The following is a 14,123-nucleotide window of genomic DNA, read 5'->3' on the forward strand; positions in this document are numbered from 1 at the left end:
GATGGTACGGTGCTTTAATGGCTTGGAGAATTACTTATAAATGCATACAAGATACCTTTCATGGTGAACGTCGCGTCGTTCCTACCATCTCTTGCACAGCGTGGACAGTTCTTGTGAGTTCTGCGTTCACCCACGACGGAGCACGATGACACCTTAGAATTGCCTCGTACACTGAGGAGCACCAGAAGGTGACAACGAGCCTCCGTATCCGCGAAGGTGTCGCAATCACAATACTCGTCCAAAGAAATACAACTTCAGGAAAGTAATTTTGTTTTCTCGGGCTCTGATGGGTACCTCCGCGATAGCAATGGTAACGGAAACCTTGGAACGCGAATTTTCCAAGTTCAACAGCATAGCTTACCCGGACTGAGATCTCGGAAAAGTTTCTGATCTGAAACAGCAGGCGCCACCACTCTTCCGCTATCTCGACGTAAAACTTGTCGAAGAACGCCTTGGAATTCGGTCCGATGACGAAACATGGGAGAACGTAAAAGCATATAATGACAAAGAAAAGCGGAATGCACACCCTGTAAGGAAGAGCAAAAGAAGCCGTGTAAGTGGGCTGGTCATGTTTATTTTTCGCCCGAATGCTAAATGTTCAGCTTCTACAAACTGCTCGGGCCGCATTCGACACAGGAATTCAGCTTAGCTCTAAGTAAAAACCAATATGGCATTCTAAATGCTTTGCTATAGAAATTTAAAAACCTGCGTATATTGAAACGAAACGCTGCAGTATCGCATTTAAATATGTACTATCACAACAATCTTGGACACAATTATTTTTTTTCTTCATAGTTTTCATAGGGAGCATATTCTTGAAGAAAAAAACTAGCTAGTGCAATGGTAGCGCAATACCTCTGAAGTGTGTGTGTGCGTGCGTGCGCGCGCGCGCGCGCGTGTGTGTGTGTGTGTGTGTGTGTGTGCGTGCGTGCGTGTGTGTGTGTGTGCGTGCGTGCATGTGTACTGCCACTGCAAATTAGAAAAGGAACGCTGAAACTTGGGATCAACGTTGCAGGAACTTAAAGCAATGGGTTTGTTGCGTACTCTTTTGCCAAATTGGCTTCTGAGGGGAGAGACACTGCAAGCTTGGTGTGGCAGTAATATCAAGTTCATCATGCGCAAGAACGGAAAGGAACTAGCGTCTCTAGCGCCCCGCTTTGCGAGCATGGAGAACATTGCAAGCATTGCCAGAGGACGACTTAAAAGTGGTCGCAAGGGGTATGTTTCCTGTGATGGAGTTTTGCAGCTGAGAAGAACCTCTCCTCAAATTCATGTCTTTCGTCATATCCGAGGGAGTTATTGGCTTAAGAGAAATTATTAGGCTTAAGCCGAGGCGCACTTTCCGCATTGGAATGCGCTAAAAATTGAGCAGTGTTCTAATTACAAAATTGATGGGCTGATTTGGATACATGAAATTATAATGTAATCACATTTGGAAGCAACAATTCTTTTTCCTGCTTTTTGAATTTTTTGTGACCAATGCTTCAACGATATAATACCAAGAATGTTCATTTTTAACGGCGGGTAACTTGGCAACAAAAAGAAATGTAAGTGTCTGTTAATCCTATCTCTGACAGCATATAAACGGAGTGACGGATTCCCACTTCACTTTATTCTCTCCGTAAAATTCTTCATACCCCATGAAAGTGAACTTTTCAAACCCTTTCTTTAAGAAATATTTGAAAGATTTCTTACAATATAAATTTATTATTTTGCACGCACGCCTTGACATCTGAGGTGTGCAAAAACCTTTTAACTATTTAGGGAGCTGTACCTTTGTGAAAATTAAATTTCAAAGTGTCAGAAATTTTAATAGGAATAATTTTTTATAAACTGCACCGAGAAAAATAAAACTGCACTGGAAAGATGCTATGTAGCAAGACTTCTTGTAGGTGCAACTTACAATAAAATTAGTGTAATGCTGCAGAGCGCAACCGTACTGGTCTTTGTATCTATGTAGGCTGCAGTCAATCTTCAAGTGCATCGTACGATGTACCACAGCACCACTTGTCTGGTCATGGTGCCAGATGCACCGCGAAGATAAGAGAGTGTAGATTCTTGCCTGATCAACCGTCGAAGCACAGCGACCGCGACAGCAAAGCCTAGGGGCGCGTTGCTATTTTGTGCCATGACTATGACGCACAGGAAGAATCCGCTGCAAGACAAAAGAATGTTCGTGTCAAAGCTACTACCAACGTCCCCAACTGCCACTTAAATCAACGCGAATCAGCACGCCGTTGTTTTATTCAATGACCTCATCTTAGTCTTTGCGTTTGTGGTAATTCAGAAAAACATATCTTGCCTTACAGAGTATACGACTGAATATTAACCGTTTGGAGCTTAAAGACACGTACAAAAAATCTTGACGCGGGCGCCATTCGACTGGTTTTGCTCTGTTCGTTACGGCTTCTCGCTAGTTGCTTGGGCAAGACTCGTTTCAGCAGTCACGAATCAGCTGAAATGAGTCTAGTGTCGTAAGTGATTCGCCATTGTAAATGCACCTTGTTCCTAAAACACTTTTTTTCAAAAAATTACTCCGTCAATGCCGAAAATCTTGTTTGTATTTTAAATAATGTATGCACCACAAGTAGCAATAGGTATGCTACCAGACACTTCATTCACCTGACTGACACAACCTAAGAATAAGCACATCTAAGACTTTGCACTCGACGCTTTAAAGCACAAAGCGGGGCTGCTTGGGGGCCGGCGCTTGCATGATTAAATGGAACAACTCATTTCATGACGAACAATGACCAGAACATCTTGGATTAAATTTGATTTAAAAAATTTGGTGGATACCGAGCATCATAGCTCCTTGTCCGCACCCTCTGACCCTCTGGGCAGTATCCACCGATTTAGAAAATTATTCACGTAGCGGTGGAGCGCTTAAGGGCATTTGGACTTTATTTCTATTTAGATTTAAGCTGCTCAAGTGTATTACTTATTAAGTGTATTATTAAGTGTATTACCCTTCCAATCGTACGCCTTCCAGAGCAGCTAGAGAGCACGGATACATGGCCTAGAAAGAATCCTCTCGGGCACTGTATTTTCTATAGAGACATAGGCGAAGCCATTTCTGGTACCATGGGTTTCTTGTATAAGCGCAAGTACCCGGACGCATGAAAGAGTCGCTTGCGCTTGGGCACTTTAGTGGTGCTACACGGCACAAAACGCAGCCGGCGTCTCCTGACGCCTTGCATGCTACGCTAAAAACATGAAGCGTTGTTTGCAACTATGATAGTTCTTGTACTAGATGCAGATGAACATTTGTGTCGTGTTTTTTAAGTAGCCGTATGTTTTTTCGTATTTTTTCTCTACTATACCCACTGATGCATGGGCCATACAAGGGATTGCAGTAGATATAAATAAACGAATGCACAAAAATTTACGTGCTACTTTCTAGTCGAATACTGTAGCTTACGTTGGGGCTTCGAAACCTCCCAAGACAAATATGGCACCGGGTAAAAGGAACACTAACTTACTCCCCCTGCGGAAATGCGGCGTCTATGCTCTTATATTTCCAGAGTAATCTTTGCTAATTCTGCCACAGTGGAAGATGCTTCATATGGTAAAATGTTCGGAGTGCTGCGCTTGTCCCTTTCGTCATTCTTTTGCTTTTTCGCCTTTGGAGGAACACATCAACCTTAGCGCATACCGTAACTAGCGAAGTCGGTACGAGCCTTTTTCTTTACCATGTTATATGTACTTGCCTGAGAAAATACATCGTGTCAACACTGTTGAAAGCGGACGTTATAATCATGCTGTCCCATTCTGAAACACTGCGGAGTATAAGGAGCTGATTTCCTGAAAGGCAATAATTTTATTGTCACAATCAATCGTACATGCCAACACAGAAATGAGAGGCAAGCTCAAGTGCAAAAACAGCAGGAATTATTGGCAGAATAATACGCATCTTTTGCCTCATTTTCCTTGATAATACATGTACCATGTAGAAAAACGCAATACATAGCGACGCTCTTTGTTAGAAACCACCAGTCCAAAGATTTGCATGCATTGGAGTCGAAGATTTTATTTTTATTCACATCGATTGCGATGATGTCTCTAAATGCGCCTATAAATGCGGTTAACGTAATTTCTTGGGCTAATTGCTGCGTTGATTTGGTAAACGTGGCAGTGTCGAATCTCAAAGAGGTTGTCTTAGCAACACACCCCTTGCCTCTTTGTCTGGATGTTATCTATTCTGGCGTGTCAAAAGTTTGATTTTAAATTTTTCCTCAGGAGCTTCTCTTGCCTTTTTCCTTCAGATCTCCAGCTACTAGGAGCTTGCCAATGTTCTGCAATAAAGAATAATGAAATCCTTGAGCATGACCTGGAGATTATTATGGCGATTTTCATTACTGCTGTGCTGGTCACAACAATACAGCGCCTGATCAACTCGTCAGCCAAGTTTATTTCCCGAGAAACATAACTTCTCCCAGACACATTTTCATCCGACCAATTTGTTCTATGTGCTCAGCGCACATTGATTTGAAGAACAGAATTCGTCTGGCTGAGTGGTCGAGAAAGATTTACACTTTTGTCACGTCATATAATAACCAGTTTATCTCCCATAGTAACATAATTTCTCTATGAAAAAACGGCTTCCGACAAGCGTGCTCTCTTTTCCAAGGCATGCGGATTTGAAGAACAAGATTCTTTTGGCTGAGCGGTCGATAGAAATTTCAGCTTTGGTCGCATACTTTCCCCATGAGAGATTGGCTTCCGACCAGATCGCTCTATTTGGTCAGCGCGCATTTATATGGAAAGTAGAATTTGCTTGGTTGGGTGGTGCAGGGAGATTTACGCTGTTGTCACTTTAGACAATACTAAAGCTTATCCCAGCGTTGACGACAAACTTCTGGTCAATAAGCACTTTTGTCTGGGCGAGTTGGTTCATAACAGCAATTAAAGGAATAAACTTGCACAAGGGGATTACAGAATGAAACGAAACAGACGGGAGGACAGGACAGAGCGCTCTGTCCTCTCCTCACGTCTATTACGTTTTCTTCTTCAATTCCTTTGCGCAGGTGTATTCCCCTAAACCTCAGGTCTTTCGTTTGAGGAACTCTTTCGTTTTCAAGACGGTTTCTCTTCGCGTAGATAAAAGCAGTCTAGAGGTGTTCCTCAAGGTTCTCTACTCTTCTCATTTTTATTTAATTTTTGCCTCTCTTCCATACTTCTGTGTGGTGATGTCCATCTCTCTGTGTATACAGACGACATCACTTTCTTTTGCTAGTCTGCGCACATCCATATTCGCCGCCATTCTCAGCAAGCTTCCGAACAAGAGTTCTGGCTTGGTTCCTTTTCGTCCTCACTGAACGCGAATAAGTATTTGATTCGTGTTGTTCTTATTGGCCATCCAGTATCCGTATCTTTCGGAACGCTAGGAGCCGATCACTCAGATTGACTCCCATAGATATTTTGAGGAGTTTCATTTTATCACATTTGTTTATTGTCTTAGAACTTAAGTTGTGAACGGTGCATATTCGTTCTGCCGACCATATATCGAGCGCACTGTGTGGAAAGAGGTGCACACCTTGGGTGTGCTCCATCGTGTCAGCCGCAGCAGGTCTGGCACGCAAGGAGACACTTTTGTTACGATCTGTAAGCGTTACCTCCGCCGCATGCTTGAGTTCCCGGCGTCTCTTCCTACTTACAATTACTATATCTTCCGGTGTATAAGACGCGCCTTTTTTTCAAAAATCTTGCTGCTGCGTCTTATACAAAGGTGAGTCTTATACGCGATTTTTTCAGGTTTTTTTGCGTGTTCATAAATTACTTAGGTTCATGTTCAAGTTTTTTTTTCTCCGAAAAACTATCACTACCAATAACGCGGTTGTAACACGGTTAATATTTGAATACTGGGACCGCCGTGCGCAACATTCTTAGGTGAACTTTATCATGAAACGGGGATGACGACTTCCGGGATCACAAACACATGGCCGTTTCGGAGGCCCCAAGCAAAAGTAATGTGAAATGCCAAACGATGACGACAATCGCGCTTCTCGCCATTGTCAAGACAAGCCGGCGTTCTTTTTTAGTCACGCTTTCCAACTTTGTTTGCTCCGTGTACGTAGTGCGAAGAGAATGTTTCAGCTGCGTTGCCTCCAGAAATGGGCGAACTTTCTGATAGCGCATCCGAAGATGAAGACTTCGATGGTTTTAAGTAAAAAAAATGTTGTTATGGACATAAGGAGAGTTCATTAGTTTTTTCTTTCTTTTTTTGCTAAACGTGGGCGGGCATGGCGCGAGTTTTAACTTTTTAGATGACTCTCATTGGTACGGTGCATTTCGCGATATTCACGCAAGTGTGTTTAATTAAGCTTCAATAGCCTATCTGGGGTACGTCTTGAACATAGGTGCGTCTTATATACCGAAGTTTTCAATGACGGCCTGCATATATGGGGGGTGCGTCCTATACACGGGTGCGTCTTTTACACCGGAAAATACGGTACACAGCGCAAATACAAACATGGACAAGGAAGGTAACACCACAAAGCGCTGACTTCAACAAAACTTCATTGCTGCGCGCAGCGTATACATATACCATATCTCGCGCATGCGCAGCAACGAAAGGAAGAAAAGGGAAGATGTCACGCTTTATCTGGCACCGGCATCACATTGCGCCAGGACCAACTCTCCCACGAACGGGCAGGCAAAACACAGGCTAAAAGACTATAGCGCACGAACCCAAGAGGCACAGAATGAAATCCGCACATTCCTAACTCACTCCTGATTAGATTCCTGAAAATGGGCGCTTTTTTTTTCATTCTAAAACACCGATGGCATTCTGACACAATCGGCCGCTCTCTCAGCGATTTCACAAGCTTCCGCTATCTCCCTCACCGCTTTATTTACGTATTTGAGAACTATCGTGGTTCTTTCGAAGAAGGGACCGCGTTCCTTACATTGTCCGCAGTCACGGCAGTGTATGCCGAGATGGCGAGATGCCCCGATGACACAGTTATTGTGTTCCGTCAGCTTCTCGTTAAGACATCTGCCCGTTTGGCCGATGTAGGCTCGGCCACAGGGAAATGACATTCAATGAACTGCATTTTTTGCGCACCCTACATACGGTTTCCGGTGCCTAACAGTGCAGTCATTGTTTGCAACAACGATGGAATTCGCTTTCCTGCACAACTTGGAAAGTTTCTCTGGTGCAGAAAACACCACACGCACCCCTGTTTCTTTGCCTTTTTTTTGTTGAGGTCGTGGGCGATCACATGCATGTAAGGAATCACGGCCACTTTCTTCACCAGATCTGTGTCAGCTCCACCTTTGTTTGAATCATGAATGGCGCGAGTCAAAGTTTTTGAGGTCGCTACCCTTAACGTTAGAGGCTTGCGGAATCGATGTCGGTAGTACCAGTTAAAGCACCTATTTCAAAGCTGTATCGTGAATATGGCTACAATTCAAAAAACTAAGCTGGCTGTGGATGACGTTGCAGAAACTGGTCTTGAGGTGTTTGTACCCTGATATATTATCGTCAACCATTCGAAACGCATGTCTGGAGGGTCCATGACTGACCTGTCGTATTGCACTAATGATGAGAGGTGGGTCATATGTTGTGACCTCGCCATTTCGGGTCAGCAGTGGAGAATTATTTTTGTGTATGCGCATGTAATGCAGCAAGATAGAAAAGTGTTTTTCTTGTCCTTGGCAATCCTCCTCCGCACGGATCGGGAAATTTTACACCTAGGAGATTTCAACTCTGTATGAAACCATAAGGATCGATCAGTATATCTTGGACGTTATCACCTTAGTTTTTCTGTTCTCACCAAGTTAGTAAGCACAGCCTTGTCGACAATGGCCCATTGAAAAGCGATAGAATACATTTCACGCATTTCTAAACCCCTTCGAATCCCAGACTTAACAGGATTTGCGTTTCTGCTGGCACATTACCTACTGTGCATGCATATTATTTTGGGCCGATATTTTTCAGCGACCACTGTATGGCGTCTGTTCAGATAAGAAGGTACACTCGGCTCCTTCACCAACCGCGGTAGGAGCTATGGAAGCTAATTCCCTCCTCTCAGGTTACATTTTTCAGCATGTTGTAGGTGCTTGCTTCAAAGAGCTCGTGCAGATCTCTGTCTTTCAAAAGTGGGATTTTAAAGCAGGAGGTTAAGAATCTCCTACCCAAGCATTATCACGGATAACATTCTTGAAGCGCCTTCACCTTCGTGAATTGAAGCGCACCCTGAACGAATTGCATGAGTTGGAAATAACTGCTCCGGCATCGTATCTTGATAATATCAACAATATTAAAGGGCAGTTACAAAAGTTTAGCGCCGAAAAATGTCAGGTTGCCTTGACTAAGTCGCGAGCATGGAGGTTTCTTAATAAACAGCCGTCTCGCCGCGCGTTTAACGATGAACGAAAGCGGCTCTTAGGTTGTAGAAGGTTTTAGAAATTAGATGCGGAAGTGATATGTACACTGGCAGGCCAGGTATTCTTGGTGCTTCCTTTTACATGCGGCTCCAAAGAGCATCATATAGTTTTTTTTTCAACATTTTCCACCAATGGCAACACCTTCCATAGCGCACCTGCCATGTGCCACTGCACCGGTGCTCATCTGCCCACCAAGTGGCTTACTTGCCATGGTGTAGCCGGTGGTAACCAGACGAGAACGTGTGGCGCTGATTGGGTGGCACCACCCCTAAGCGCCTCGAACTAAGCGGAATGAGCAGCACCGGTTGGGAGGAGAGCGTGACTCGAATTATGGCTGCATAGTAGCTAGCGGAAGAAGTAGGGGTGGTAATTAGGTGGCAGCGTGGTACCACTTAGTAGCTAGTAGGCCGTAGCTCTAACGGACAATTGACGTCATGATAGCACACATATCGGCTGCTTTCGTTCGACGAAGACATTAGCGTCCGACTGTGCGTGGGCGAGAGTATGTGAGCCTACAACCGTGGTGTGAAAACCATAGGTGGCACTTGTGTAAGCCCTCTACGTTTATGAGTTTCGTGTCTTTGATTTTTCAGTTGGTGTAAGCGAACTGTTTGACCTGAGTGTGCAAGTTCTCGCAAGGGATCATAGCGGATGACAAGCAAGGCTGCAAAGCTTGGCCCGCCTATGATTTGCGTTGTACCGCTATTTCAGAAGAGTTGACAAATTGGTGGAAGTAAGTTACCCCGCCAACAAATAACGCGCATCCGACACGCGTGAAACTACAGAGGCAAAACGCAGTCGTTAGGCAGCATGGAGTTTTAGATAGCGTAACAATAAAACAGCATGTTGATGAATCTTAATATCTGAACCAACCAGTCGCACTAGACACTGTCTTAAAGTCTCGTCGGAAATGGGGACCTTCGTTCTCACGAAGTGAACAAGTTAAGATTATGCGCAGTTAGTGGCATGTTAAGGCAGGTGTACATGAAGCAAATAAGAATACTATTAAGCTGCTGTAGCATCAGGATGGCAACTATAGCTTGTATACGGCAGGTATAATTTTGTACACCAGGTTTTTGCGTTGCCTTAACAGTTCAATATCGCGGCGCTTTTACGCAATCGCGAGTGCAGCTCAGCGCCTTCCATGGTCACACGCTCCCCAACTGTACCGAGTAACAGAATGCGAGCAGTACGTTGCTGGTGACTTTTCGACGTTCCATAGCGACAGTTGCGCCATTGCCACGTCTTCTGCAACGCGGCGTAGCGAGCCGTGGTGCGCTCAGGGTTCGCCTTTTAATTTCAGCATGGTGTAAGTGTCGTAGTGAGCTTATATATGGGATCGCATTTCAACGCCGTCTGGAATTGGACACTGTCATATTTTTTGTCTCGTCGAGCCCTGTTTTACTTCTAAACGCGCTCAACGGAATAATCAAAGCGCGGCCTCTATGCAACCATTACTTCGCACATCAAATTAGACTTACCCCAAACGTCAGACACAAGGCCATATGTATGTGCAAGTACGGTATGGGCTGAGGCGAAGAATCGTAGCCCGTGGAAAAACTGCAGACGGTGGCTGGGGTCAGTTTTTTCGGCTGTATGCAATAATGTCCGCGTATTCGCCGCCGCTGAGAATGCGGTCAGTATACTGTGAAGCAAACCTGGAACATAATTGATTTTATGCATTATCTCAGTGGTAAGTGCGTTGTAGTAATGCCCCCGAAGCATCACTGCTGACAGCTGGCTCAGCAAGAGCGCTTCTTTATTATTTTCTTACTTAGGTAATTAGACAAAAATACCTGCTTAACTTTCGTGCAACCCGAGGAGGTTGAAACGTTGCAACTGGTAAGATGTAGGCAGCCCATAAATGGCACAAATTCATATTTACGTACCTTATCGCGCTGGACACATGAATAGAAAATTTCAAATCTTGACTGCAGCAGCATTTGTTCTAAATATCCAGCGTCTTGCATTAGATTCTTAAATTGGCCGTACAATTAACGCCTCTTTGTTAGCGGCGCGGCAGACGCTGTCAGCAGGCGAACGACCCCATTATTTTTCTTCTTCCAACTTTTGGGGGCCTCCGGAAATGTTTGGTATTATTTTCGGCATAATTTTTAAATGGTGACATTTATGGTTTCTTGCGACGTTTAATCAAACTTCGGGCAAAAAAATCTCGTGGTGAAGGCCCCCTTTTTCTTGCTCTAATTGGAAGTTACAATTCTTACACGCAGCGGCCGGCACAAATCTTCCAGGTTGCCTGTGTAAATGATAATAGAATTAAGTGTTTCTTCCGCTCATAAGAAACGTCTGGCGTGGGTTTCAAAAACTGTGCCAGAATCAACAGCCAGTTAGTTGAAACGCCATCCGTCGAATGGGCACTCACCGTTTTTATCCAGGTGCTCTTGTTTGGACTGCGTGGCGAGATCGATCAACGTTGCGAAAATTACCGTGACGACAAGTAATCCTAGGAATGCGCTGGAAAACGAAGAAGAGTCATTAGTATGCATAACATGCTTTGTAATAGCCAGACATATATGCACAAAAATTATTGATGTTCCCTTGCTGCGCTGCTGTCTTTGTATTATTTCTTTGCATGAGTGTGTGGCCCTTTACACTTGCTCTAGCAGATTTGTAGATCTTGCACTTGAGGAGTGCTTGAAAAACACTCGTACAACGTGCGAGTGTTTTTCGTACAACGCCTGTTGAAATATCACTAAATTCTGTAAATAGCTGGAAGTATTTTTAGAACAGCGGGAAAGATAATGTTGCATCGACGGTAAATGAAAAGGAGGGTGGTTATAGCATATGGGTGTCTCAGTGGTTGAAACGTGCGAGGTGAAAAAGCGATTACATCATTTTATTGGGTCGACCGCGGAAGCTGTTGGTATGTAGGGCATAACGTCAAGCTGCACAAGCCTATGGTAGAGACCACGGCGGAGGACTCCAGATTAATTTCGACGGCGTGGGACTCTTCAAGTGCTCCGAAATCGCGCAATACACAATTGTTTAACATTTCGCTTTCAGCGAAATGCATCCGTCGCAGCCAGGATTTTATTACCCAGACCCCACGCAAACAATGGGAGGTCTATTTCCAAAGCATAGGAAGAAGCAGGCGTGCGCGTTGCCGAACTAAAGCCCGGCAGCGCCAGGCTATCCCCCTGGCAACGGCCATGTACACTGTCTCCGTTCACGCACTTTCTGAACCATTCTGAGGCTTATGACCCTCAAACAATAAGTCGTTCAGGACGATAAGCCCCATTATGAAGCTTTACTCCACGCATTGAGCTAGCACCTCCACGTAGGAAGGCTGCTGCTATTAAAATTACGATGAATTGCAATCACAGATTCCGAGCCCTTCTAGATACAGTTTCTTTGACACTTTTCGGAGCAAGGGTGCACGAATCGCAGGTCGGGATCGCGAGTAGCATGTTTCAATGCCAGACTGTGAACAATCGCCGAACCAAGGTCGCCCCGCGCAGTAGTCTAGACGTCTGCGCCAGATTCGGCGGATTCAAGGACAAGTCCGCATGCCGTATTTCCTTTAACAGAGCGCTTCCTTTTGTCCATGGAGTATCTAAATATAACTTGAGGGAAAGCCAGGAGCGCTACACTTCGTCCACGATCAGAGGCGCATGATTACCGGGAAGATGAGGTTTTCTATTTGCTTTGGCTAGTGTTAGGCTCAAAGCGTGGATTGTATCTCCTATAGGCGGTGGAGCCAGCTTTCGCTCTAGATGGTACTTAGAAACTATGCTTTTGGCATCTTACTGCCTCCCGCTCTGAAACAGACAACGCATGCGCGTGAAAGACCTAAAAATCCGGGGAATCTCTTCGCCAGCGAAAAGCCAACTTCTACGGCGAGCTCTGGCCGGATCTCGAGTGTTCTAAACGGAGATTTGGGGCGAGTGCTCTCCTACTTTCTCGGCGCTCTGTCGCACTGCGGGCGGACCACTCTGGAATGTGAGAGTGGAATACCCCATTATGCTTTCAGGGATTGTTGAAACAAACGATGAGTAGAGCACGAAAGTGGTCTGCGCGAATTGTTTGTGGAATCAGGCAGGTAGAAGTAGAAAGATATTTGCACTCACCAGTTTCCTAGTTAACTAAATACGGTCATTACATTTTTACTCACTGCCTGCCGTGGTGGCTCAGTGGTTATGGCACTCGGCTACTGACCGAAGAAAGGCGCGGGTTCGATCCGGGACACGGTGGTCGAATTTCGATGGAAGCGAGATGACCGTGCACTGTACGATGTCGGTGCACATTAAAGAATCCCAAGTGGTCGAAATTCCCGGAGCCCTCCACTGCGGCGTCCCTCGTAGCCTGAGTCGCTTTCGGACGTTAAACACCGTAAAACCCCTTAACAGAAACTTTTACTCTGTGCAATGAGCATGAATCTTTATGTAAGAAACAGAGAAGGAATCGTATTTTTAGGGTATTTCATTTGATAGAATTTTCCGTATTACAAGATCATTCCATGATATGCGCCTTAAATTTGCAACTTAAAACATGCGATTCCGCGTCCATGACTTCAATGATCGACGCCTAAGGGCCAACCTCCATCGGGTAATCTTCTATTCAGGAACTGTCGCGGCGAACGAGCTCGACCGGCGCGCCTGCCTGAATTTGTCGCACAATCCTCTATGCGAGGAAGGAGCGATTGCCTCCAGCGTGCACTGCCATTTGTCCAGGCACAGTGTTTAACCGTCGCATTGACGCTTTCGTTAGTCGCAGTGGCTGCAGACCGACAAAGGTGTGGCCTAGAATACGATCAAAGAAGATACAAAAACATAATATAGCGTAAAGAAAAAAAAGGTTTGGCGGGCACAGGCATTCTACCCTCTATGTCTTAGTAGCAGTAGAGCCAAACTGCCCTTTTTACAGGCCGCTACAAAGTTTGGCTGCCGCCGCAGGTTTCTCTTTCTTTCAGGGAAGCCGGCCACTAATTTTATTGCATTAGCAATGCTACTGTAGGTTTCGCCTCGTCCCGTAGCCCGGATCGGTAGGGACGGATGACCTTGAACAGCGTTGCTTCAGCCGCGCTCCGCTAGATGACAGCGCCGTCAGCGCGCCACGCGGCAGCGGCGCCGAGCAGTTTGCTCTCTCTACGACACATGGCGCCACTAGGAGGTCCGCCACTTCTGGCCTTGGAAGCCGGAGTTAGCAGCCATTGGCGCGCAGTGCATTGATGGCATTCGAATGATATCGGTTAAGCAATTACCCTAATTTCTAGTCAGACCACAAAAATAAAAAACACCGAGTAGGAAATTGGCCGAGTTGGGGAGTCGAGCCAGGGTCTCCGGAGTGCGAGACGAGCCCGCTAACCACTCCGCCATGCCATCTCGATGGTTTGGAATGAAGAAAGGCGCGTCTAGTGAATACGGTGCCTTCGTTCACTCCCATTTTCCTCCCTTCCCGTTACGGCGAGGTTCAGGTGTCCACTGAGATATGCGAGACAGATACATTTCGTTTCCTTAAAAACCGATTTACCGACGAGCAAGGCGTACAGCCGAACGGGCGATGGCGTTCTGTGGACTCCCTGGCAGCGTGGCGGAATACCAAACATGGGGGTGCCCATGCTCCTGAGCTGTAAAGCGTCTATGAATGCGCGCTTGCCTTGGCGTGAATGCTTTGCTATGCAGTCCTCTAAGGAGAAGTGGCAGCGACAGGAAGAAGCGAGAAAGCAACAACGTGCACAAGGGACGCCAGAACATCGTGAAGAACGTCTTGCA

The 14,123-nt window shown here is 45.6% G+C and overlaps 1 protein-coding gene across 1 annotated transcript in view; it reads right to left on the reverse strand.

The window, feature by feature from the left end:
- Positions 1–14,123, reverse strand: part of LOC149353725 (nose resistant to fluoxetine protein 6-like) — a 52,258-nt gene that overhangs the window by 12,177 nt on the left and 25,958 nt on the right. Inside the window, exons 6-10 of the mRNA XM_089582753.1 lie at positions 10,775–10,866; positions 9,873–10,049; positions 3,711–3,804; positions 2,063–2,155; positions 362–527 (exon numbers count right to left, since the gene is read on the reverse strand). Of these exons, the coding sequence (XP_089438879.1) occupies positions 362–527; positions 2,063–2,155; positions 3,711–3,804; positions 9,873–10,049; positions 10,775–10,866 (622 nt within the window). The remainder of the gene's footprint in view (positions 1–361; positions 528–2,062; positions 2,156–3,710; positions 3,805–9,872; positions 10,050–10,774; positions 10,867–14,123) is intronic.

This window comes from Amblyomma mixtum, chromosome 3 (genome assembly GCF_055824585.1).
Source record: "Amblyomma mixtum isolate Tamu chromosome 3, ASM5582458v1, whole genome shotgun sequence".
NCBI classification, from domain to species: domain Eukaryota; kingdom Metazoa; phylum Arthropoda; class Arachnida; order Ixodida; family Ixodidae; genus Amblyomma; species Amblyomma mixtum.